Source organism: Vitis riparia, chromosome 9 (genome assembly GCF_004353265.1).
Source record: "Vitis riparia cultivar Riparia Gloire de Montpellier isolate 1030 chromosome 9, EGFV_Vit.rip_1.0, whole genome shotgun sequence".
NCBI classification, from domain to species: domain Eukaryota; kingdom Viridiplantae; phylum Streptophyta; class Magnoliopsida; order Vitales; family Vitaceae; genus Vitis; species Vitis riparia.
The window spans coordinates 8,702,639-8,727,084 of NC_048439.1; the positions used below are offsets into that span (position 1 = coordinate 8,702,639).

The 24,446-nt window shown below is 32.4% G+C and overlaps 3 protein-coding genes across 5 annotated transcripts; 2 read left to right on the top strand and 1 right to left on the bottom strand.

Moving 5' to 3' along the window:
- The first annotated feature begins 3,473 nt into the window (after positions 1-3,473).
- LOC117922150 (arogenate dehydrogenase 2, chloroplastic-like) lies at positions 3,474-11,489 on the top strand. Its single transcript, XM_034840184.1, has 2 exons — positions 3,474-4,723; positions 10,758-11,489. The coding sequence occupies exon 1, from the start codon at positions 3,540-3,542 to the stop codon at positions 4,698-4,700; it is 1,161 nt and encodes a 386-aa protein (XP_034696075.1). The 5' UTR covers positions 3,474-3,539; the 3' UTR covers positions 4,701-4,723; positions 10,758-11,489.
- Positions 7,367-10,973, bottom strand: LOC117922151 (protein SRG1-like). 2 transcript variants are annotated; one of them, XM_034840185.1, is made up of 4 exons: positions 10,702-10,973; positions 10,049-10,296; positions 9,000-9,324; positions 7,367-7,843 (listed from the first exon to the last, which is right to left on the bottom strand). In XM_034840185.1, exons 1-4 carry the CDS (start codon positions 10,948-10,950, stop codon positions 7,607-7,609), a joined length of 1,059 nt encoding a protein of 352 aa, XP_034696076.1. In that variant the 5' UTR covers positions 10,951-10,973; the 3' UTR covers positions 7,367-7,606. The 2 variants fall into 2 exon arrangements, with proteins under 2 accessions (XP_034696076.1, XP_034696077.1); XM_034840186.1 differs by having other exon boundaries at positions 7,752-7,868.
- Positions 11,490-17,797: 6,308 nt separating the features above from the next.
- Positions 17,798-20,228, top strand: LOC117922367 (calcineurin subunit B-like). Of its 2 annotated transcripts, none has more exons than XM_034840500.1 (6): positions 17,798-17,975; positions 18,267-18,345; positions 18,436-18,560; positions 18,664-18,760; positions 19,798-19,907; positions 20,039-20,228. In XM_034840500.1, the coding sequence occupies exons 2-6, from the start codon at positions 18,276-18,278 to the stop codon at positions 20,090-20,092; spliced, it is 456 nt and encodes a 151-aa protein (XP_034696391.1). In that variant the 5' UTR covers positions 17,798-17,975; positions 18,267-18,275; the 3' UTR covers positions 20,093-20,228. The 2 variants fall into 2 exon arrangements, with proteins under 2 accessions (XP_034696391.1, XP_034696390.1); XM_034840499.1 differs by having other exon boundaries at positions 17,798-17,946; positions 20,039-20,219.
- The last annotated feature ends 4,218 nt before the right edge of the window (positions 20,229-24,446 follow it).

Here is a 24,446-nt window from a genome sequence, read left to right on the forward strand (position 1 = left end):
ATATGGGAAGCATGGGTCGCTTGGAGATTCCCAAGGATACAGCTGCATGTTGTTTTGGTAAGTGTTTACATCAGTTGACTTTTCTTTCTAAAAAACAAAAAAATCCTCACAGCCCACTATATGCGTATTGTGCACTAATGATGGACTGCATGTCCACTTCTCCTGATGCATGGATTGTGTTCTCTCATGCGGAGTGCGTGTTGTGTCCAACTCTCTCAAGGATGCAGCCGTTTTGCTTATGGCAGCATGTGGATGAAGAATTAATGTGCAAATTGGAGGTGGACCAATCATGGAGGTTCAGGAATCGGGATGCCAATGTTGCTGTCAGCTTTCCTTTCCCATCTTCAATGCGCGCTGAAAATGTATCACAAATGGTGCGGCTGGTTGGTGGTCCTCTTCCCAATGGTGCAATTGCACCTTTATCCTAATCAGAATCTGTGACCGCTCCTCTCCAAAATCTGGTGCATCTCCATTCAAAAATCTGGTGCATCCCTCTTCAAAAATCTGGTGTATCTCCATTCAAAATCTGGTCATCTTTCCTCTCAACAATCTCGTGTATCCTTTCAAAAATCTGATCATCTTTCTCTTCCAAAAAAAGTCTAGCCCGCAGAACTCCTCCTCAGTTCCTCAATAATCTGCTAAAAATTCTTCCTTCCATACCTGCTCCCACCTTGCACCCGTAGGGATCCTTCAATATGTGGACTGTCCATATCTTTCACATGCGTGCTACCCACTTACCATCCTTGCATTGTGATATCTTCCTTCCTTTTTTTTTTTTTTTACAGGATTCTTTCCAAGTCTCTTTATTTGGCCGTGATCTTCTGTCCTTGATGGCTCTAAGTCTCATGCAAAAATTAAAAATAAAATTGAAATAAGAAATGGGAGTTATGATCAAAATGGAATATAATGAAATAAAATAAAATGTCAAATCACATAGCCACAAAATCCAAGATATCAATTTATGGGATTAAAGAATGAATAAATAAGTAGGTAAATAAACAAATAAATTGATAAAAGTATAAAAATAAATATTAGACGTATGCAATTAGGAAAAATCAAGAAATTAAATTAATGCAATAGATTATAATAATTTAAATGTCAAACTCAAACCATTAAAAATCAGAAAATTCATTCATGCAATAAAAAGTCAAGCCAACACTCATCTTATCCCGAAAAATAAGTAACCGAAATCAAGATCATGCCTAAGAGAACTATGCCAAAAGAAGTGTCTAAGTGACCTATTCTGAAAGATTGTCTAAGTAACCTAGGGTGAATGTGTGTAAGCTAGAAAACATCTCGGTGGATCTAAGCGGGTCAAAGTGAATCTCGGGAGGCCTAGGGTGGTACCTAATGGGCCAAGTGCACCTAAAAGCTATCCTAAAAAAATGAAAAGCTTAAGTCTACATCAAGGCTGCCAAGGGTCACAATAAGGGGTCAGATAAATCTCTCAACTAAAGTCTCCGAGGTGACTCAGAAAAAGGTAAGTTGTACGAGTAGTAATGGGCCACCAAGGAGTTACTGTGGAGCACTGAAAACAAATTTAAAGACATGTGCTAAAGGGACAAAATTGAGGGTCTACAGATAGGATACGAACTTTTTATGAAAGGGTACGAACTTTTTAAGAGAGAGTATGAACTTTCTAACATATGGTACAAATTTTCTAAGAGAGGGTACGAACTTTCTAAGAGAGGGTACGAACTTTCTAAGAGATGGTACGAACTTTTTAAGAAAGGGTACGAACTTTCTAAGATAAGGTACAAACTTTCTAAGACAAGGTACAAACTTTCTAAGATAGGGTACGAACTTTCTAAGAGATGGTACGAACTTTCTAAGAGAGAGTACGAACTTTCTAAGAGAGGGTATGAACTTTATAAGATAGGGTACGAACTTTTTAAGAAGAGAGGGTACGAACTCTCTAAGAGAGGGTACGAACTCTCTAAGAGAGGGTACGAACTCTCTAAGAGAGAGTACGAACTTTCTAATAGAGGGTACGAACTTTGTAAGATAGGGTGCGAACTTTGTAAAACAGGGTACGAACTTTGTAAGACGGGGTAATAACATGGTACGAACTTTCTAAAAGAGTGTATGAACTTTCTAAGAGAGTGTACGAACATTGTAAGAAATTGTACGAACTTTCTAAGAGATTGTACGAACTTTGTAAGAGATGGTACGAACTTTCTAAGAGATTGTACGAACTTTCTAAGAGAGGGTATGAACTTTCTAAGAGATGGTACGAACTTTGTAAGAGATGGTACGAATTTCTAAGAGATGGTACAAACTTTATAAGAGAGTGTACGAAATTTGAAAATATAATATTTTACAATTACGTAGTGTTTTAATTTTTTAATTTTCTTGAAAATAGTTTTCATCATTTCTATGCTTGATTAGTATCAATAAACAATATTATTTGTATTTTTAAGTGGAAAAAATCGAAAAAAATCGAAAAAATCGAAAAAATCGAAAAAATCGAAAATTTTAGGATATGGAGAATATGATTAGTATGAAGAATGTGAGGATTTCTCATAATCTTCATACCTTTTCTCACATTTTTCGTATCCTCTCTAATTTTTTAGTGTTTTAATTTTCTAATTTTTTTGAGGATAATTTACATTATTTCCAATTTTAAAATTTTAAAAATCTTTTTTTTTTTTGTAACAATTCTATCAATAATAACTCAAAATAATATTATTAAACCATGTTATTGTTATTTCAAGTTAAAAAGTAAATATGAAATTTTAAAAATATAAATAATTTATGGTACAAAAAATATGAGAACGGTACGAAAAATGTGATAAATACATGTTTGGTACTTTCATCACATTTTTCATATTGATTTTTAGTTTTAAAATTTTTGAAATTACAAATGTATTTTCGAAAATACTATCATTAGTAACTCAAAAGAGTATTAGTAATTTATTTCATTCTAATTTAACTTTAAAAACCTTAAATTCAAAAAATGTAAAATTTGGAAAGTACGGAAAAAAAATTAGTACAATCTAATTACCTAAGTTTTACATATGATTATCAAAACGTTGAATTTTAATGAAAATACTCATTTTATATTAAAATATTACCATATTTATTTTTATGTTGAATTTAAATGTTTAATAATTTGTTAAAAATAAAATAATGTAATTATGATATATGATGATTTTTTTTTTTTGTTAATAAATATGTTTTCAAATTTTATATCATTTTTATTTTTATTTTTTTTAATTCTATTTTTATCTCATATTTATTTTATTTAAACCAAAAATTGTTGAGAAGGGAGGAAGAAAGAAGGCCACCGATTCTTCCTGCTTAAGTAGAATTTGGTAGGTATCAAAGAGGTACCCTAAAATTTTCCTTAATATTAACATGTGACTTTTAGTTTTTTGTCTTTTTCTGTTGTTTTTTTTTTTTTTTTCTGGTGGGGTATGAAACCGAATGAAATCTGTACGTATACGCTTGATTAGGTTTTATAGACCATTCCCTTTCATTCTCCCGCACACAGAGTATTCATTGTTTCTTCTCTCTATTCTGCTGTGCTCTCTCCCAAAATGCTTTCATTCTCTTCCTCCAAATCTTTCACAACCGCGAAAGGTTTTCCTAATCTACACTCTCTCTCCAATCCCTTTTCTGATTCCATTTCTCTCCGTTTGAACCCACCAACTATTCTCAATCTCGGCTCGAAATCCCTTCAAATCACAGCCATTGACGCCGCTCAGCCCTACGACTACGAAACCCAACTCCGAACCCAGTTCAACAAGTCCAACAACCTCAAAATTGCCATCATTGGCTTTGGCAACTTCGGCCAATTCCTGGCTAAAACCTTTGTCAAACAAGGCCATACCGTCCTCGCCCACTCCCGCTCAAACTACGTTGACATCGCACGAAAACTCGGCGTTTCGTTCTTCCAAGATCCGCACGACCTCTGCGAAGAACACCCAGAAGTTGTATTGCTATGCAGTTCCATACTTTCAACCAAGTCGGTACTGAAATCGCTCCCGTTTCAGAGATTGCGTCGGAACACGCTGTTTGTGGACGTTTTGTCGGTAAAAGAATTTCCCAGAAATCTTTTTCTCGAAACTTTGCCTGCTGAGTTTGATATTCTTTGTACACACCCTATGTTTGGCCCGGAGAGTGGTAAAAAAGGGTGGGCAGGGCTTCCATTTGTGTATGATAAGGTAAGAATTGGGAACGATGAATTTAGGATGGCTAGGTGTTCTAAATTCTTGGATATTTTCGCCAGAGAGGGGTGTAGAATGGTGGAAATGACTTGTGCTGAGCATGATAAATATGCAGCCGGGTCTCAATTTATAACCCATACGATGGGGAGGGTTTTGGAGAGGTTTGGATTGGAGTCGACGGAGATTAATACAAAGGGATATGAGACGTTGTTGAATTTAGTGGAGAATACAGCAGGAGATAGTTTCGATCTGTACTATGGTTTGTTTGTGTATAACAATAATGCAATGGAGCAGCTTGAGAGGTTGGATATGGCATTTGAGTCGATCAAAAAAGAGATTTTTGGGTATATGCATCGCCTTTATAGGAAGCAGTTGTTTGAGGATGAAGGAGGATTGGGAGTTTCCAAGGACAAAAAGGTAGGGCAAAAGCTGCTTTATGGTGGTTCTGCTCTGGAGCTTCCTTCAGATACTCTGCCTCCCAATGGTGCTGCTCGGGAACCCCCTTCAGAGACTGTTAAACAAACGCCTTAAATGGACAGCATTTGTGCTATGTGGTATGTGTGTGCTTAAAATTCATTAATTACTAGTTTTCTTTTTATTCCTTCCCCTTTTTTCTTGCCTCTTTGGATCTTATGGATGTGGGAGACAGATGTATTTGAATTTAATAAGAAGTGAAATTTATTTATAACAATTTAATTCTCAGAGAATTCTTTTTTTTTTTTTTCTATCAATGGATAAGAGTATAGGTTTTCTTTTGGTTTGCCTGCAGAACATGAGTTTGAGGACTACTATGCATATTAAGTTCCTGTTGAGTTAGTTTGGCGCTACTACATTTAGGTCAAAGTTTAGATCTTTTATATTGCGGCAATTGAAACATTTTTCTTAATTGTATTGGGTGTTAGAGGTTTTAATTGTTCTCTTAATTAGCAAATAGTTTTGGAAATAGACTCCTGCTATGTGCAGTTCAGAATGTTTTTCTTTGGTCCAAATCTTGTGATGCATGATGTGAACATTTAGTATTTTGTTCCTAGATAGAGAGACAATAATAAAGAATCATAGAGATGAAAATAGATAAAAGGAAAACAAAGAAAAATTGAGAAGTTGGAGAAGGGAGAATTGATGCAAGTTTAGCTAATCCCTTATCTTCCAATTGTAAAAAATTTTGTCCTGTCCTAAATTAACTTTTGAGTAGATTCTTCTATGAGAATATTTTGAATGTGTACCTGCAACATGAATTAAAATTTTTCTTATTGAGGCATTGTAACAGGCTTGGATTTGACTCCATACTTGTTTCTGGTAAGAAAAAAAAAAAATTGTTTCTGGATTACTGGTTTATTGGAGCAATTTTGTTTTTGCTCTTTCCATGAAATTCCTTGTTTCTGACTCTGGCTTACCTATGAAATTTGAAACTGCTTCTTCAAGTAGATATGTTAGGTGGGCAGCTTTAGTTGTCAAGATGAGAGAGTTGGGTTTTTTAGGCTATTGATAAACTTTGTGGTCATTTAAGGAAGGATACTCTTGGTGTTGGGGTTGAATATGCTCATTTTTTGGTGGGATGTGTCAACCTTCACTAAAGTGATGAAACATGTTCACTCGGAAGTGAATTGAGTGAAGGGGGGGTGGTTTCCTGGGACATTTTAGACCCTGTGAAAAGGATGAAGGCTTTAAGAAGCAATTTTGGATCTTGTCTATTTCTCAACTTTCCTATGGCATTTGCATCTTGACGCTTTTGTTTTGGATTCACATGGATTCATTGGCTGCCTGACTGATATATCTACCTTAATGGAAGTAGTTTTTCTAGTTTTGGTAGGGAAATGCTTTGAGAATGGCACTGTTATCATCCAGCTGGATCCTTTGAGAATAATGATATGAAGAAATGGTGCTGCAAGCTTTATCTTAAACTAATACAAGGTTAAATCTGTCTTTTACCCAAACATCACTACAAATTGGAGGCCAGTGGATTCTCCATTTCACAAGTTAGAAATATACCTTTCTTTTTTCATAAGCAAATGAGGCAAATATTATAAGGAAAGCACCAGAAAAAAGGGAAAAATGTATAGGATGTATACAAAGAATACCAAAACTGGCAAACAAAAGGGAAAAGGGTAAACAAAAAACAACCCACCTCTCCTTACTTCAAGTTCAGTCAGTCTACAAAGCTTGTCATTGAAGAAGCATGATCATCAGCCATATACAATCTAGCCCTATTCATGAAGTTATATATATATCCTATGTCAAAGGTTTATCCAATTTGCATATGTTTCTTATATCTCCATATTTAAACTAAGTGTTGGACTTATTTTCTTGCACACTGTTGATAGAGTAAATTTTGGATTCTTATGTGGGAAATGTTTAAACTCCATAATTGAACTTAAGACCATATGCATGATATCTGGAAGAAGTAGAAGGATCATGATTTATGACTATAATGAAGATAAATCCCAGGATACTTATAGACTAATTTTGAGTTCGAATTCGGTAAATTTACAAGGTCTGGTATGATAGTTTGGATATTTATTGAAAATGTATCAAGATGAAATTATTTCTACTTTGTTAAAGTTTGCCAAGTTTCTTGGTAGACCATGGAGTAGAGAGAAAAGGAGAGGAGAAAAAAGAATAGGAAACCTTCCTATTTGAGAATATCATTGAAAGTATAATAAGAAAATTAAATCTCATTAATTAGCTTCTTTACCAAGAAAGATTGAGTCTTGTAGAATTTCGTCACCCATAGGTTCATTTTACATTGATTAAGAAATGGGATCCAAGTCTGTTGCCAAGACTCGACAAGAACGCCCCCATGGTTTATGTTGCAATGCACATGCTAGGAACACCTTATTTAAAAGAACTTATATTAGAAATTCAATTTTGTAAAGAATACCCTGATTGATAATTAAAAATGAAAAAAAAATAAAAAATAAAAAATAAAGAAAACAACTGCTTTTTACTTGTTCTCTGGTTAGACTCCTAGACTCACTTCAATTCTTTCTTTTTTGTTAAATTTATCCATTCTTCTTTTCTCCCTCTTGTCTGTTTTCATTTCCTTTCAATTCTTATCTCTTTTCATATAAACCATGAACATAATGGCAAATTTGTTGCATGGATGAATGGAAATTAGTTTTCCATTAAGCTTTGGCTGGTTCATTTCACAGTAGTTTTTCTAGACTGTATTTTCTCTTGTATTTAAGATACTGGAAATATGAAGCACCTCAAGAAATTGTATTTTCCCTTCTTATGATTAAATTTCATGTGTTTCATGTCCATACATGATACTCCTCTTGCATGCACACACTTAGGTATCGAATATCCATACATTACCTAAGACTACTTATTTTAATTACAAAGAGTATGTACATGCAGCAAAGGATCCATAGCATCCACAAACTACAATATTAAGACAAACTTCTTTCTTGCAAACCACAGTAGACAAGGATTGTATTTTAAGGTTTTGCTACATGAAGGGCTCTCTGCCCTTTCTGGTAGTATTTCCAGTGTATATCAGCATAATCTTTCACCTTCTTGAATAACCTTGGTCTTTCCTCATCAATTAAGCCTTCTTCTGGTCCAATCAATTTTCCGGATTCAGGTGTATAGAAGACTGCCACAGAAATCCTCTCCCTTTCTGAGCTAGCCAATACCCGGTGCACTGGACTCTTGAATATTCCATTACTCATTATCTGCTTGTGTCAAAGAGAACCAAATCTACAATTTAACCATATATTATTTCCTCTTATGTTAATCTTGTATTATGCAAACCACATTAGGGTTATCTATGAAATTATTTAACTAATTAATTATTAAAACAACATTTCTTATGTATGAATATTTTTTCTTATTGTTAGTATTTTTTTAATGAGTTCAAGCATGACCTTTTTCTCTATTGAAAACTATGATGCCACTAGGTAAGCTATAAACTGTGTTATTGTTTCCGTGGAACATCATTTGGAGCCCTTGTGTTCCTACTAAGGTGGGTTTCTTTGCTTGGGAAGATTCGTGGGGGAAGGTCCTAACCCTATATCAACTCAAAAGGAGGGGGTGGAACATAGCTAACAGATGTTTCCTTTTTTGTGATGAAGAGGAGACAATTAATCACATTTTTATCCATTGTTCCAAGGCGAGGGTTTTGTGGGAGCTTGTTTTTGCTCTATTTGGTGTGATGTGGGTCCTTCCACTTTCAGCTAGAGATACTCTTCTAGGTTGGCATGGTTCTTTTGTGGGCAAGAAGCGTAGAAAGGCTTGGATGGCAGTTCCTCTTTGTTTATTTTGGTCGGTTTGAAAGAAAAGAAACAAGATAGCTTTTGATAATGAGGTTATTTCGATTCAAAGGATGAAATATTCGTTTGTTTGTAATATTTGGTCTTGGTTTAAGTCTTGTTTAGATGTAGGACCTTTACCTTTAATCAACTTTTTTGATTGGTTGGGTTCTAGGTGAGGGCTGGTGAGTTTTTGCTTCTCTTTGTTCTTGCCCTTTGGCATCTCTTATATACTCCCCATATGCTTTGGGTTGCCTTTTAGGTGCCTTTTTATCTTAATATATTTTTTCTGTGTTTATCTATCAAAAATAAATAAATAAATAAACTGTGTTATTGTTATTTATGGCATAGGCAGACTTGGGGTATTCTGCAAGGGCCTACTGGAATGGTGTTTAATGAGTCTCAGTTAGGAAAAGAAAAATGAATGGCATCAAATATTGTTGTATTATGAACACTATGATCTTTTGATTAAGTTGAACTTTTGACAGAATAGGTCATCAAGTAAATAGAAATTTCTAGAGGCTTGCTTTGTAAGTGACTATGCCAACTATGTCAGATAAAAGATTAAGAGTCTGTGTACCTCCATTTGATCACCCATAAGGACTAGGAGAGCATTAGAAATTGTAGGAATTGTAAGCCAGCAATCATCTTTGAGGATTTGAAGACCATCTACTTCATTTTGCAAGAGAATTGTGTATCCTGAACCATCTGCATGGGGTTTTAAGCCCAGGACAATATCAGGCCTCGGACATCGTGAGTAGTAATTAAACCTTGCTTGCAGTGCTCCTCGTTCACCAAATTGATTCAAGAGGCAGTTTTCTTCTAAATTCAACGACTTTGCCATGGCCTTGGAAATCATCTCTGTCACCATCTTCATCTTGATGGTGTAGTTCTCTAATACATCTCTGCATAAATATAAATTCGAAGTGCCTCTTGCATATAATAGTCAATGAAATTGCTGAGAACTTGAATATGAAATGGAACTCACATAAGAGGTCTGATGTTAATTTACATTTTCTTGTTTAAGTTGTCAGCTTACTGTATCAAATTGATCACTGCAATTATTGTTCTTGGTGTTGATGCATATGCTGTTGGTTTTCTTTTATTATTGCTAAAAGCCTAAAACTGTCCGATTATGATGCCTAATAGTGTAATTATATGCTGTAACTAAAAATGCTATCTTGATACAACTATCAGAAAAGTATGCTAAAATCATTTATAGAATTTGAGAATCTTGGTGAATAATAAATATGTGAGCTGTTATAATAATTAATATAATTATATAATAAGGTCAAAATGACAAAAGTTTTTCTACTTGGATTGTGTTTGGTCTAATTCCTATTAATTTGGCTTGATTATTTGTAACTGCATATTTGTACTAAACCTAAAAGAAATTCTAGTTTTTGGGCCAAGGTTCTTGAGATTCCTGCATTAAGACATAGAGAACCATAGGATCTCCAAGGCTCTACTCTTGTAGTTGGTTTTAGGTGTTTTGTTTGCTTGAGGACTGCCCAACTAGTGGCTGGACAAATGGGATTCTACTGAACCAAAGTGAAATCCAAAATTGGAGATGGAGAGAAGGGACCAGTGGGAAAAGGAGTTTTTTGTTGAGGGAGTTTGTGGAAATACCTGAAAGAATTTGGGCTTTCTGGCCAAAATTTATATTTCCTTAGATCTTCTGGGTATACATCGAGAAACACACGATCAGACCAGTCAAGGTATTGTCCTTCTTCAGGGGTGGGATCAGCTCCATACCCTTCAAATTCTTCAACTCCTTTAGAAATCTTCTTCTTCTCTTCTATTGGCTGTTCAAAGAACTCCTTTGTGACTTGACGAATCTCATCTAGAAAGGAAGTTGAGATCCCATGACCTGTTGCCTGGAAATCCAAGACGAGCCCTTAAGTATACGCTAGCAGAGTTTCAAATGTATAAGATGAAGTAGGTAGACAACTTGAATCACACAGTTATTATGAAGTTTAAGATCCTATAAAGGCCAATTTCATTTGCTAATCAATAACTGGATTAAGCTTTAAGATTGCAGTTTCCAGCTACTCCTATGCAGATCATCTGGTGGTAAGGATATATAGTTGGTATATTTCGTATGCAAGTGCTTAAATCTGATTCTTGAACTTCAAAGGTACGAGTATATTCTTTTTAATGCCATAAGGCCTGAGCTTCCTAAATCTGCTTTCATCTGAAAGCAGTGAAACTATTTGGAGCAGATAAACCATTGGCTGTCTAGAAGACTAAACTAATTATTTTTAGAACTTTCAACTTTAAACCTGAAAGCAGCCCCATGAGGAAAGCGCTGATTTAAGCTTCTGTAATTCTTTTTCAGTAGTCTCTGGTGCTGAAGATGAGAAAAGACTTAGATCGATGATGGGAATGGGAGATAACGAAGAAGAAACATCTTCGCTATCATCACCATCCCTGCAAATATACGGCTGCGGTGGATCCTCCCCTTTGAGGACCATTTCCTGGACACGCTTGGCCAGCAATACGTCCAGGGGAAGAACAGAAACTCCAGCCATATTCTCAGCTCTCTCCTGGGAATGAAGCAACAGGAATTTGTGAGGGCTTGTTAGTGTTATTTACTGGTTTAGGTGAAGATAATAAGCACATGAAAGCAGCCTTGTCATTGTCATTCTCTAGTTGGATGGAACACTTCGTGGGCCTTCATGTTTGAATTCTTGCTGGTCTAGGGGTAGTGCTGATGGAGATATGAGAAAGACATAATGGGACTCTTGATGCTGTTATAATTAAAGGTAGAAAACTTCATGGGCCATACTTTGTGATTGATTATAATCTGAGTGCTGCCTAGTCACATTGGTCTTGAGTGGTTCTGGACTTGACTCAAACAGCCTAACTTGCAGTAGTTACCAGGAATAGTGGGTTTGGGTGCCTACTTTTAAGCCTTCTAAGATCTGATCTGAAATTTGTTTGAATAACCACTAATTGTGTTTTAGCAGATTACGTATCTGGGCATTAGACATTGGCTGATCCTTAAGATCATTTTTACTGATACGAACAAAAACTGCTAAGTGGGAAAATGTGTGACTCAATTGAATGATGTGACTTGGGTGGTAGATATTTTCTAGGCGTCCAATGGTAAGGCAGTGAGGGAAAGGGTGATGTTGTTAAGAGCTCTGAGCTATGACAAGTGGGCCATTGGCATCCTGACTTCTTTGCCTTCGGATTGTACCATTTAATTGGCTCATAGTCTGACTGCAAGAAGGAATAGGCCATTGGTACTACTTTTCCAGCTGTGGCTTGAATCAATTTGCTTTTTGTTTGGATAACAAAAAGTACTTAAGAAAAAAAATTGAATTATTTTCTTTGGTTTATTGCGAAAAGTAATTAAAAATATATAATTAAAATTAGTTTTAAAAGAAATCCATATTTTTAAATTATTTATTCTTGGACAAAAGAGGGAATCAGATCAATAAGTTAAAAAAAAAATGGAAAATAATAAAATCTTTGATATAATAAGTCAAAGTGTGCTCCATTATTATGCTTCACTGTCTTTTTCTTCCCACACTTAACCTTTTCTAAGCTTTAAGCTTTTTAACACCTTGACTTTGACACTTATTTATTTGTTTCACTCTTTCGTACTTTCATATTTATTGATTTTAATTATTTTTTTTAATATATAAATATAAAATTATAATATATAATAAATTATAACAAATTTAATATAAACATAAATATATAGTGCATAAAAATAAAAATATTATCTCACACACAAAACACTTGATAATTTAGATTATTAATTATATTAACACATTTGATAATTTAGGGTTTAGATTTAAAAACTATATTGTATTATTTAGAGGTTAAGTCTATAAGATTTTTTATATTAATGATAATAAAATATTTATTTATTTTATCACGTATAAATAAAATAAAAATATTTGTATCATATTATTTTTAGTTTTCAAATTTTCATATAAAAATCACAATTAATGGTCGTGCCTTTAGCTTTTTACTTATGATTCTAACTGGATCGTAGTTCTAGCTTTTTACTTAATTAAAATTTTAATTCTTTTATTTATACAAAATAAAAATATATATTTTTTTTCATAAAAATTTTGTATTTAATATTTTATATTAATTTTCTCTTAATTTTATTAAGAATAGCCCTTGGTTAGTTTTCATTTCTTAACTAACTAATACTAGTTTTCATATTACTTAGAGAATTCACTCATATAGGGCTTGTTTATAAAAAGGATATTTAATGATTTAAATATTGAGTTCTTGGTCTTCAGAAGAAGCCCCTTGCATAAAAATTAGTGGAGTATGTTATCTCCGCTAACATTTCTAGTTTTATTGGGTGTCTAATGGTAGAAGTAGCAAGTATGAAAGCATGCCCAACATGAACAATGGAGCATCTATTTCAACCACTTGAATATATTGATCATTTTACTTAGAAATTTTGATTAAGATAAATGATAAATACTTAGTACTAGTGCTTGCATTTGACCACAACATATGCATATTTGAAGCTCGCTAACAACCATCTTTTGGTGTCGATCGTCCATTTTTTATTGTCTAGTCGTGCATGTACGAGGACCATTAACTTCTGATGTCAAAATGAAATAGATACACTTTTGTTCCATCATATATGGGTGGGGATTATTGACTTTAACTAATATCGGAAGGAATCAGGCATATCATTCGTAAATTCTAGTACATCCTTAAAAAAAATGGATATATTCTAAAGAAAATTCGGTACATTCTATAGGAAAAAGGTACATTGTATTATATAAATGAGTCATTTAACATTAATTGATGACAATCATCCATGTTCTTTATCCCATCATACATGATTGAGGACTACTAACCTCAATTGATGTCAAAAGGAATTCAGTACATTCTTCATAAACAAGTACATCATGCATAGCTTAAAGATGTACTAGAATTTATGAATGATATGCCTAACTCCATCTTAAATTAATTGAGATTTGTAACCTTCTATCATGCATGATAGGTACATATTTCTCCCTTTTACGGAAAAATTATACAATCACGACTTATTTAAGAAAAATGAATTTTTTAAGAACCCAAAGATTCTTATTTTGTAATAAGAATAGAATAGAAAAAACAATCCCTATCATATGCACTCCAATAGTAAATTCCCTACAATTCCAAAAATACCCTCAATTTTGTAATTGTCTTGCCATCGGAGCGAGTATAACTAAATCATTTGGCTTATTTTGGACACGAGCTTGCACTTTCATAGGTCTCTCTATGCATGTGAGGCCTTCCCACATCTCATTTTGCATCCTAGAACCTTGGGTGCATCCCTTGGAAAAATAGGTATATCGTGTTGAGAAAATAAGAATATCCACTTAAAAATATGTTGCACTACATTGTATAGGTGACTCATTTGACCTATTTTGGACATGAGCCTTCATTTTTATAGGTCTCAAGTTGTTTTTGAAGCCTTCTGACTCCCATTCCAAACCCTAAAACCTTGGGTACATCCCTTAACAAAAATGGGGGCATCATGTTGAAAAATAAGAACATCAAATAAATAAATACATCATATTTGCAATGTATAAGTAACTCATTTGACCTATTTTGAACACAAGAAAATAAGTACATTATAAAACATTGAGTACACCCTTTAGAAACATAGGTACATCCCACTGAAACCAAATAATAATGAAATTGATCTTAAAACTAAACTAATTTTTTAATTATTTAATTTGATCAAATTTATCTAATATAAATTAGTACATGTATCCATAATTGTAAAATATTCCTTTTATTAACTCTACGAAGAAAGAAAAAAGAATTGAACAAAAATTCTCAATTATATTATAATAATCTCTTTGAACTGTTCCAAAATAATTATTTCTTCATATTTTTAAATTTAGATAATTCATTAAATAATATATTGTCATAAAATATTATGAAGAATGTACCTAATTCCTTCTAACATCAATTGAGGTTCGTAACCCTCAACCATGCATGATAAGGTAGATTATCATCAGTTAATATAAAATGACTCATGTATATAATGTTCATATAATGTACCTCTTATTTCGTAGAATGTACCAGATTTTCTTTAAGATATACCGACTTTCCTTAAGTGTGTACTAGAATTTATGAACAATATACCTAATTTAATTCAATATCAATTAAGGTTAGTAACCCTTAGCCATGCATGATGGAGTAAGGAATACCGTTATCAATTTATGAAAAATAACACTTCTACCTACCATCCATACAAAATGCTTCTTTTTTAATATGATGTATTAGATTTTCTTTTTAGGATGTAACTCTTTTCCTTAAGAATGTATTAGAAATTATAAATGATGTATCTATTTCATGCCGACATGAGTTGAGGCTAGTAACCTAAGATGTGTGTGACCAGGAATCCAATAACGAATGATTGACATCAAAAAAGGGTTGTCAGCTATATATATATACATACATGCACGTAGTGATGAAATGGAAGCATCGAAAATAAGTATTTGTCACTTGTTTTATTCAAAATTTCCAAGTAAAATGATAAATGTATTCAAGTGGTTGAAATAGTATTTTATTAGAGGTAGCATAAGCTCCTCATTCTAAAAACTTTGAACTCAGCATTTGACCAAGTAATAGATATCTTTTTTTACAAACAACCCGGGGGACGGGGGGGAGTGAATTTTTCACGTAATATGTAACCTAATATCAGTTAGAAACTAAGAAGTAAAATATCCTGATTGAAAAGAATAAATTACAACAAAGTAAAAATTTAATAAAATTCAATATTTAAAAAATATTTTATTTTCTAATAAATTAAAAGAAAATTAACATAAAATATTAAATTCAATTTTTAATGTATTTATCAATAAAAATATAAAATTTTAATCGCAACAAAAAACTAAAATCATGATTATTATTTATGATTTTATTATATGCGATGAGATTTACAAAACAAATAAATATTTTACTTAGCATTAGTATAAAAAAAATTTGTGTCCTAAACCTCTAAATAATAAGACATAATTTTCAAATCTAAACCCTAAATTATCAAATGTATTATTATAATTAATATTTGAAATTATTAAATGTTTATTTATGGGATGAGATTTTATTTCTTAGATGCTTTATATATATATATATATATATATATATATATATATATATATATATTGAAATGTGATAACTAAATTTGTTTGTTTATTTATTTATTTATGGTAACTTGATTTTTTAAATAAATTAATTTTTTTTAAAATAATATTATTTAAATAATTCTCCTTGTTGGGGAGAATAGTAGCTACATTTTTTGGGGCCTTAATAATGAGGCATTAAGAATGAGTTACTTATTATGATAATATCTAGGATGTCATTTGTCTTTTCTATTGTGAGGTGAAGAGCTTTCTTGCTTCGTCATAAACCAACATGTATATGATGAGAGACTTCCATACGACAATGGCCTTTTTATTCTTTCCAACCTCCATATCCATCCTCCATAGAAAGGGTCGTCATGAGGTTTTTATAAGGCAAAAGGGAATGGTAGATGCAATCATGCAACAACCACTTCAAAAATCTTGGTTAATTTGACTCCCATTTCCCATCAAATATAATTGACCATCTTGGATTTAAAATTTTATCAAATATTTTTTCTATTTTTCTTATTTATTTTTTCATTCATCTTTCATTTAATTCAAAATAAAAAAATTAATAAAATCTTAAGCTCACAACCACTAAATGTAATTAACAATTATAGATACGAAAAAGAGTGAGAATAATTTTTTAAAAAGCAATAAAAATATATTTTTTAATATTAAAATTTAATTTTTGTTTAATAAAAATCATGCTTAGTAAATTTTTAAATATTTTAAAATTTATTTAAAATGATTATTGATAATCACTTTGATAATTATTTGATGGGTGATTCTTTTAAAAATTATTATGTTTATTTAATAACAAATTTTTTTAGTTTATATCTAAATAGTAAATAATTTAAGATTTTTAAAGTAATATAAAGTATTTGTTGGTTATAGCATTGAGAGAAACAAAATAAAGAGTGATTTAGAATGAATATCATCCATCCAACCACTTAAAGGACTCATAATTTTTTCATTTTTATATTTATTACAATCAATGAAATAGGCTCTACATTTCAACCAAAAGTTCTTTTTTTCTTAATTCATAAATAAATATAAACTTAGAGTATAATAGGAAGTGATAGGAAGTATTTTTAAATTACGTTTGACGATAATTTTATAAAGTATTTTTAGTCATTCTAACACTTGAAATTTTTTATCTTTTAAATATTAAAAACTTAAAAACATTTTCTAAAATCAATGTCAAACATACTTCTAGTTTAAAAAGTGTTTTTGAAAAAAATAATAATAAAATAAGTGTTTAGCAAAATTTTAAAAATCTGAAAAAATCATTTATTCATGTTGCAAAATTACTTGTAGTATTTTATGGAAAAACACTTGCAAAAACAATATTGTAATTCGTTGAACTCATATTTATGAAGGAGAGGGTATGAAGGAGTTCATTCTGTATGGAAGAAGGAAACCGAGGAAACCCATTCTCAACCCAAGCAAATAAAAAGTGAAAAAATAAATTCAATCTTCATGTGTTATATGGCTTGTTTCATTTTAAACGACTCTAAACGAAATGCTCTTCCACTTTTATAAACCATATACATTGTTCAACTGAATTCATTCTCGTTTTGGCTCCATGTTTATGAAATTTCAATATTAGAGTACGTTTAACAATTATTCTAAAAAGTATTTTTATTCTTTTTAATACTTGAAATATAAAAAATTTTCAAATATTAAAAATATTAGAGATACTTTTTAAAACCATTATCAAACGCATCTTAATGAATGATTTTTCTAAAAATATTTTTAAAAAACCAATTTCACTAAAAACACTTTGAATATTAATAATTTCAATGACTTATCCTCTTTATTATTTATTTTTCATTATTTATTACTCCCTTGCATTCAAACCTCATAAAAACCATCTTTACAATCCCAAATTGTAAACTGCTATGCCTACGTTTCTCAAATATTTCAAAACACTTTTTCTTTAAAAATGACATAAATAAGTAAATTTAATACATTCCCAATGCTCTATTTCATTGCTTTACAAAATATAAAATCATAAGAATAATTTGAATATTTTTTGAAACAAAAAATTGCTTTAGAATGTAAAGACGTTGTTCTTCATTTATATTCTTTATTAAAAATAAATAATTAATTAATCTTAATTTCAGTCAATTCCATCATCAGATCATGATCATCCATGGGGATCAAAGGTAGATAGAGGAGGATGATAGAGCTGCGGAGTACAGAATCATGAATTTCTGATAGATATAAAAAATTCCTCGTCACCTTGAAAAACACCAAAAGCAATGTCGTTTTTAGTTGCGTCGTTGCTGACTATGTAGAGGTTTTATGCTGTGTGTGTCCTCATCCTAAAGACCTTACCCTTCTTAATTCTTGCTCTTATCCTTCTCTTTCCCGACTATTCTCCTCAGAATCTTCAGATCTGCTCTGATTCACTCTCAGGTTTTTACTCTCTTCTTCAATATGTACTGGTATTTTATCAACCTCATCAACTGTGAGTCTTTATTTTCCGTTTGTTTGCTGAGAAAATGTGGGATGGATTTGGGTTTTTCGTCGCTTGTAGTTTGATGAATATGGGTTTTTATTTTTAAAGGGATAAAAAAAACGTGAAACATGATATTTTATTTTCTTTTCCTCTGTTTTCTCAGCAGCCAAACGGGGGTGCTTCGTCTTCTGTCAACTTTTTGTGATGAGATTTTGTGTGGGATTTAGGTATTTGATTAATGGGTATTGGTCATGTTTTGGAATTTGTTGTTTTTCAGTGATTCTCCATGGGGAGTGCATCATCGATGTTAACTCAATATGACATTGAAGAAGTCCAAGAACACTGCAACAAGCTATGTGGGTTTACTTTATCTATGTCTTATTTTGTGGGTTTCTTGTATTTTGTTGTTTATTTCTGAATTAAATGTGCATTTGTGTGAAATTCAGTTTCCCAGCAAGAGATAGTGTCATTGTATCAGAGATTTTGCCAATTGGATCGCAACGCTAAGGGTTTCATCTCTGCTGATGAGTTCTTATCAGTGCCAGAGTTTGCTATGAACCCACTTTCTCAGGTAATCTGTTTGGATTGTTTGAGGGCTTGAATGAGAGATTTTTGATAGGTTAATTGAATTAAGTTTGATTTTTTTTATGGTTTGGTTTCTGGGTTTTTTGCAGAGGCTGCTTAAGATGGTTGATGGTTTGAACTTTAAGGACTTTGTCGCATTCTTGTCAACATTTAGTGCTAAAGCAAGTTTACAACAGAAAATAGAACGTAAGATTTATTAACCTTGGATACTATATTTTAGAATTTAGTGGCATTGTTTAGGTTCATAAGATATTGAACAATGTATTGATTATTATTCAGTTGAAAGATTAACTGTTGTGTGGAATTGAGGTGGATATTTGTTGCATAAACCATAAAAGTTTTGCTTTGTTCAATCGAAAGGGTAATCAAGGGAGGTTGCAGGGTTGATGTAAATACTTGTGTCATAGACTGTAATATTGTGCCAAGTGTATTATGATTTAGATGTTGCAAAATAGGCGGATAAGATTCATGTATATTAGGGGTTTGTGAGGGTGTTTTTCAATGCAGAGATTTATTCAAATGGGTTTGGGCAATGTCATGTATGTTGTCTTTTATTTGGTTCAGAGCATAGTTTATTTTTTTTTTTTTTTTAAAAAAAAAAAAAGTCAAAATCTGAGACTTATTTGGCACCAGGAATTATTTGGACCTTGGTTTGTTAATTTGGAAAGCTACTTGAAAGATTTAGGAACTTGAACTTAGCTTTCGAAGAATTTCAGTGGGACAAAATTAGTACATGTTAGAAATATAGTTTGTTATCTGTAAGCATTTCATGAGTTAATGGGGCGTTGTTTGCTATAGTTGAAATTCATGAATTTGTGAAACGTTGTATAGTAGGCGATTAAATTGGGCAGATACATTTACACAATAAAAAAGTTCAAGTATGATTCAGAACCTGTTCAAAATTTCTGAGACTTTAGGTGGGAGGGTTGAGGAATACCTTGGTGGATCAAACAAAAGTATAAAAATTAACTGAACCAGTACCTATCAAACAAGGTAGCTATCAACAATTGTGATTATCCAGTAATGATGATAGCTTTTAGGTCACACGATAGATGCTATTCAAATAACTTATTTTTTTCTTTCTCCAATTTTCCTGTCGTCTTTTGTATGCTCTACCCCTTTTGGCATCTTATGTATTACATGGCCATGAATACCCTTGCAAAATTAATATCAAGTGAAATTGCTTGGTTTTATATTAACACTACTGATCGTCTCTGTTACAGTTATCTTCAAAGTTTATGATTCAGATTGTAATGGGAAGGTGACTTTCAACGACATAATAGAAGTGCTGAAGGATTTGACCGGCTCATTCATGTCTGATAAACAAAGAGAGGTATTACCACTGTTCCCCTCATATTCTGTTTTCCTTCATTAATAATACACAGTTCTCTCCACAAATATGCCCGAATTTATTTGCTCTAGAAGTTTGAATCACTCCCTTACCAAGAAAGAACTAATGGCTAGGTGTACCATTTATCACAATCAGTAATGGAGCAAGTTTATTGGGCAGAAACATAAATCCAGGTTTTATTTTTATCTTTTTAAAGAACTTGCAATGAAAAGAGGAGATTAAAATGAAATGAAGAGAAACCAATGTTTTGAAAGGCTAAAAGAAGTCTTGAGGCGTTTTACCTAAATGAGGTGAAATGTAAGCCTTAAAGCAGAACAAGACAAAACTTCAACTTAAAAATAAAAATAATACTACAAGTACCAATAATAATAAAGAAAATAAAAAAAAAAAAAACTCAATATCATAAAAATATTAATGAAATCACATGAATAATGTTCAAATTAATTGCATGTCATCATCAATAGTTCCTAATTTAATTCCTTTTTCACTCTTCTAAGATCCAACTCGATCTCATGGCTTCGTCAAATAATCAATGCTATCATCACCATCATTCATATGATCCTCCAATGAATTAATAATAATATCCAATTGCTCAGTTGTCCTCTATATCAGTGTTAATATCCTCCTATTCTTCTTCATCATACATATAATGGGATAATGATTATATATACAGTGGCTAATAATTCCTTTATTTCTTCTTCTCAATCTTTTATTCTCCTTTCAATTTTAAGGGTTAATTGGTACCCAACCAAGCTCAACCATTAAATTTGGACATCTTACATTGCTCTTGAAATAGTTGAAGATCCAAGTTGTCCTTTCTACTGTGAGAGCTTTGTCAATAACCTAGATAAACACTAAGCTCCAAAATGGACAACTTATTCTTAATATTAGACCTCAATCGATCCAGAAAACAAAAGAGTCTTATGTTTCCCAATACTAATCAAATTTGGTGCAAAGTGGGAGAGCTTAGTAAGCTTCACCTCATATTGGATCATTGCCCTATCACTAAGGACCAGTTACATAAACTCAGTCTCCTTTTGCCACTGGACACTCAGGAAAGAACTTCTTATAGAAAGCAACCTTAAACAGCTTCTAAAAAATAAGCGCTAGATTTCCATCAGCCTTTTTAGTATCCTCTGACAATGTTTTGTCTCATCCACTAGGATGAAGGTGGCACAACTAACCATCTATGCTCAGAAAAACTTAATGCTTAAAAGCACCTTTCCATTGGTAAAATTCAAGACTTAGCACAAAAGGATCTTATTCCCCTTTGAAGGAAAGGGTGATTAGCTTCTTGAACTACTCAAAGGAATTGTCATAAGATGACAATAAAATTCCTTTAGTCTAAGTCCCAACAGCTCGGGCCTCAACAACTCAAGTTTAATGTGCCACTCAAGGATCAAAGGGGGCATATTGACTCCTATAGTCCTAGAAGATGGAACATTGTAAGGTACGTCCTCCTGCTTAACCTGACCACCATGATAAGAAATGGTTCACCTTGGTGCCATGATAACCTAGTCATTACATGGCACAAATATTAGTAATGGAAGGAAACAAAAGGGTTAAAATAGAAAGGACTTATTGCTAAAATGGAGAAAAAGGTTACATAAATCAAAACTAGTGTCACACTTAACTAACCCAATACCTAAATAGGATGGAAAGTCTGCATGATCATATTCTATAGCTTTGTTATCATTTGTGATGATTTGTGTAGATATTGTTTACATTTTTAATAACTCTTCAACATATACAAGATAACTCACCCTATGTTAAGAATTTCTCCTCTCAGACAACAAGGGATATCATGTGTAGTGCCCTGATTTAGGTCCTTAATTGATATTTAATTATTTTGTTCCTAGGAGCAAAATAGTCCTTTTATGATTAAGCATGTGAGCTTTAGTTGTTAGGTAACTATTGGACCAATTAAATGGGTTTTGGAGTTTGTAGATATTCGGGCTAATAGGCCCAAGACTTGAGTGGAATTTAAGTCGAGGGTAGGATTCTCTTTCTATCTAGATATAAACTCTATATCTCGTGTATGAGAAGTCATTTCTATAATGACAAAGAGAGAAAAAGAATAGGGTTGAGGAACAAAGGTGAAATATAAGGTTTTCTAATTTATATTTCTTGCATCTTTTAGATCTCAAGTAATTAAAAAAGATGGAAAATTCAAACCCTAAATTAAAATTTTAGGATCTTGAAACTTGGATTCAAATTTGGAGAGACATAGGAAGACTTTAACGACGATTATTGGATAGTTATAAAGTGCCACAATTGAAACAAAGATTTTAAATACTGTAATTTGTGAGACAAAGTTTATATGTTGTGCTTATGGTTGTGGAAGTAAAAAGAGTATATATAAATTTATGGAATTAGAAGTCTTTGAGACTGTATATCTCCAAGGACAAGAATTCAAGAGTAAGAGTTACAAACAAAAGTTGCTTACTTTAGTGGTTAAGGTATTTGGGGTTAAGTTAGGTTCAAACCTGACTTGGATAGGAGAAAAACGTCTTTTTTTTGTTCCATGGTATGAACCCTTGTGTACCAGCCGATTCTCACAGTATGCCTTGATGAAGAAGAATTTGTGAAGAAAAATAACAAAAAAAAAAAAAAAAGTGATGGAGACGATTGGTAGGACTACTTAAAGGACATGGGAGTAAGATTTATACATAATCTTGATCAGCTTGGTGGTTACTTTGTTTGAGTTTTGCTTATGCCTAAGTGATGGAGCCCATTCCCAGATTGTGCCTTGAGAAAGAAGAAAATAATAATAAAGAAAATGATGGAGACCACATGCTAGGACTGATTAAAGGATAGAGGTACAGATTTTGTTGAATCATAATATCCATTGTAGGCCCAAATACTAATACTTAAGCATTTAGGAAATTGATTATGGTATCAAAATTGTGATAAACTGAAGGTCCCAAGTTCAAGTCCTCCTCTTTCAATTTATCTAACTATATGATCACAAAAATGTGATTTGTTTCTAATGTAGTTTGTGCCTCCCACGACGGTATGAGGCCACTAATGCAATACGTGCCTTGCATGACAGGATGAGGCTGCATGTGAGGGGCTGTTGTACATGATACACATTCTGTGCTCAAATCCTAATAGTTTAAGATTTTAGAAAATTGGTTGTCTAACATAGTTTATACATAATTTTTTATCGATTTAGTAGTTACTGTTTAAGGTTTTGCTTAGACTTGGGACAAAAGAAGAATGTAAATTTTAATGACAACTATACTTATAATGGATAGAAAATGTGTTTGAGTTGGATGTGCATTGTTCAAAATTAATATATCGAATAATATTAGGAATAGAATAATGTTAGAAATGCAAGTCCATATGCCACTAGAAATGATATCAAAAGTCAATCCTCAACTAGTTTGACATCTAGGAACTACATGGCCACAACGAGGATATCATGTCTATATGAGAGAAGAAGAGAGAGAGAGAGAGAGAGAGAGAGAGAGAAGAATGCGAATCCCACATCTCTTGGGGGCTGAGTTCTTGACACTTATAAGGGGAACTCATAGAATGTGTTTCATGACATATGTTCTACCCTATCTTTATTTTTTATTTTTTATTCTTATAGGTAACATATTTTCTAGCCTATCTATAATATTTATGATATATATGGATATCATTGGATACCCAATTCCATTTATATCACTAATAGTAAGGTTAAAGTTCACATTACTAATAGTTGATATCTGTTTGATGTATATGCTGGTAAAAGATATCCTACCTTGATTTTATAGATAAGTGACTATTCCTTACAGATTTGTTCTATGTTTTTTGTAGCAATCTTGAGCCATGTACTGCAAGAAGCTGGTTACACTAGGAATCTTCCTTTTTTGGAGGACTTCGTTAAGTACTTTACCTTCCATTTTATTTGTTTATCTATTTCATGTCATGCAAAAAAATGAGAAAAACATTTCATTTTTAAATTCAAACTCAAAACTTAACCCCCAAGCCAAACCCTTATGCTTTGTTCAGATTTTTGAAATACAGTGAGAATTCATTTCTCTTGTTGGATTTTGATGGAAAATAGGAAGGCCAAAAAAAAAAAAAATTAGAAACGTTTGGCATTTGAAACTCCCCTTTTCTGTTTGAGAAAGTGAGGGAAGTTGTGGTAAGAGGGGAGAATATTTTTTTTGGGATCTTTCTTTCCCTTCCCTTTTCCCATTTGTTACCCATTCCTTGCAATTTCTGAGACCCAAACATGCCTTCGTCCATTGTGGTGGACATTCAATTCCATTCTATTTAGCACCCTAAACATAATAGTTAAGCACCTTTGTATTTCTGCTTTTATTTCAGGTTCTTGCAGTTCCAGTATCAAGATGGATGTAGAAATCCCAGTCGACTAAGCTAATTCCATGACATGTCCCTACTGGATTCAATATGAAACCGAGAGTGAACACTTTGGCAGCCTTTTTTAGATCAATTATATACAGAAAATGAAGACATACACTTGTATAAATTTCAATTCTCTGTTTTCCAGTCAACAATAAAGTACAG

What these genes read in the sequence shown, in the direction of transcription:
- LOC117922150 (XM_034840184.1), top strand. Translation starts at nt 3,540, where the DNA reads ATGCTTTCATTCTCTTCCTCCAAATCTTTCACAACCGCGAAAGGTTTT.
- LOC117922151 (XM_034840185.1), bottom strand. Translation starts at nt 10,950, where the DNA reads ATGGCTGGAGTTTCTGTTCTTCCCCTGGACGTATTGCTGGCCAAGCGT. An exon ending in CCTCATGGGGCTGCTTTCAG is followed by an intron (nt 10,297 to 10,701) that starts GTTTAAAGTTGA and finishes TTGGATTTCCAG; the next exon opens with GCAACAGGTCATGGGATCTC. An exon ending in TTATGGGTGATCAAATGGAG is followed by an intron (nt 7,844 to 8,999) that starts GTACACAGACTC and finishes TGACACAAGCAG; the next exon opens with ATAATGAGTAATGGAATATT.
- LOC117922367 (XM_034840500.1), top strand. Translation starts at nt 18,276, where the DNA reads ATGGGGAGTGCATCATCGATGTTAACTCAATATGACATTGAAGAAGTC. An exon ending in TTTACAACAGAAAATAGAAC is followed by an intron (nt 18,761 to 19,797) that starts GTAAGATTTATT and finishes TCTCTGTTACAG; the next exon opens with TTATCTTCAAAGTTTATGAT. An exon ending in TGTCTGATAAACAAAGAGAG is followed by an intron (nt 19,908 to 20,038) that starts GTATTACCACTG and finishes ACTAATGGCTAG; the next exon opens with GTGTACCATTTATCACAATC.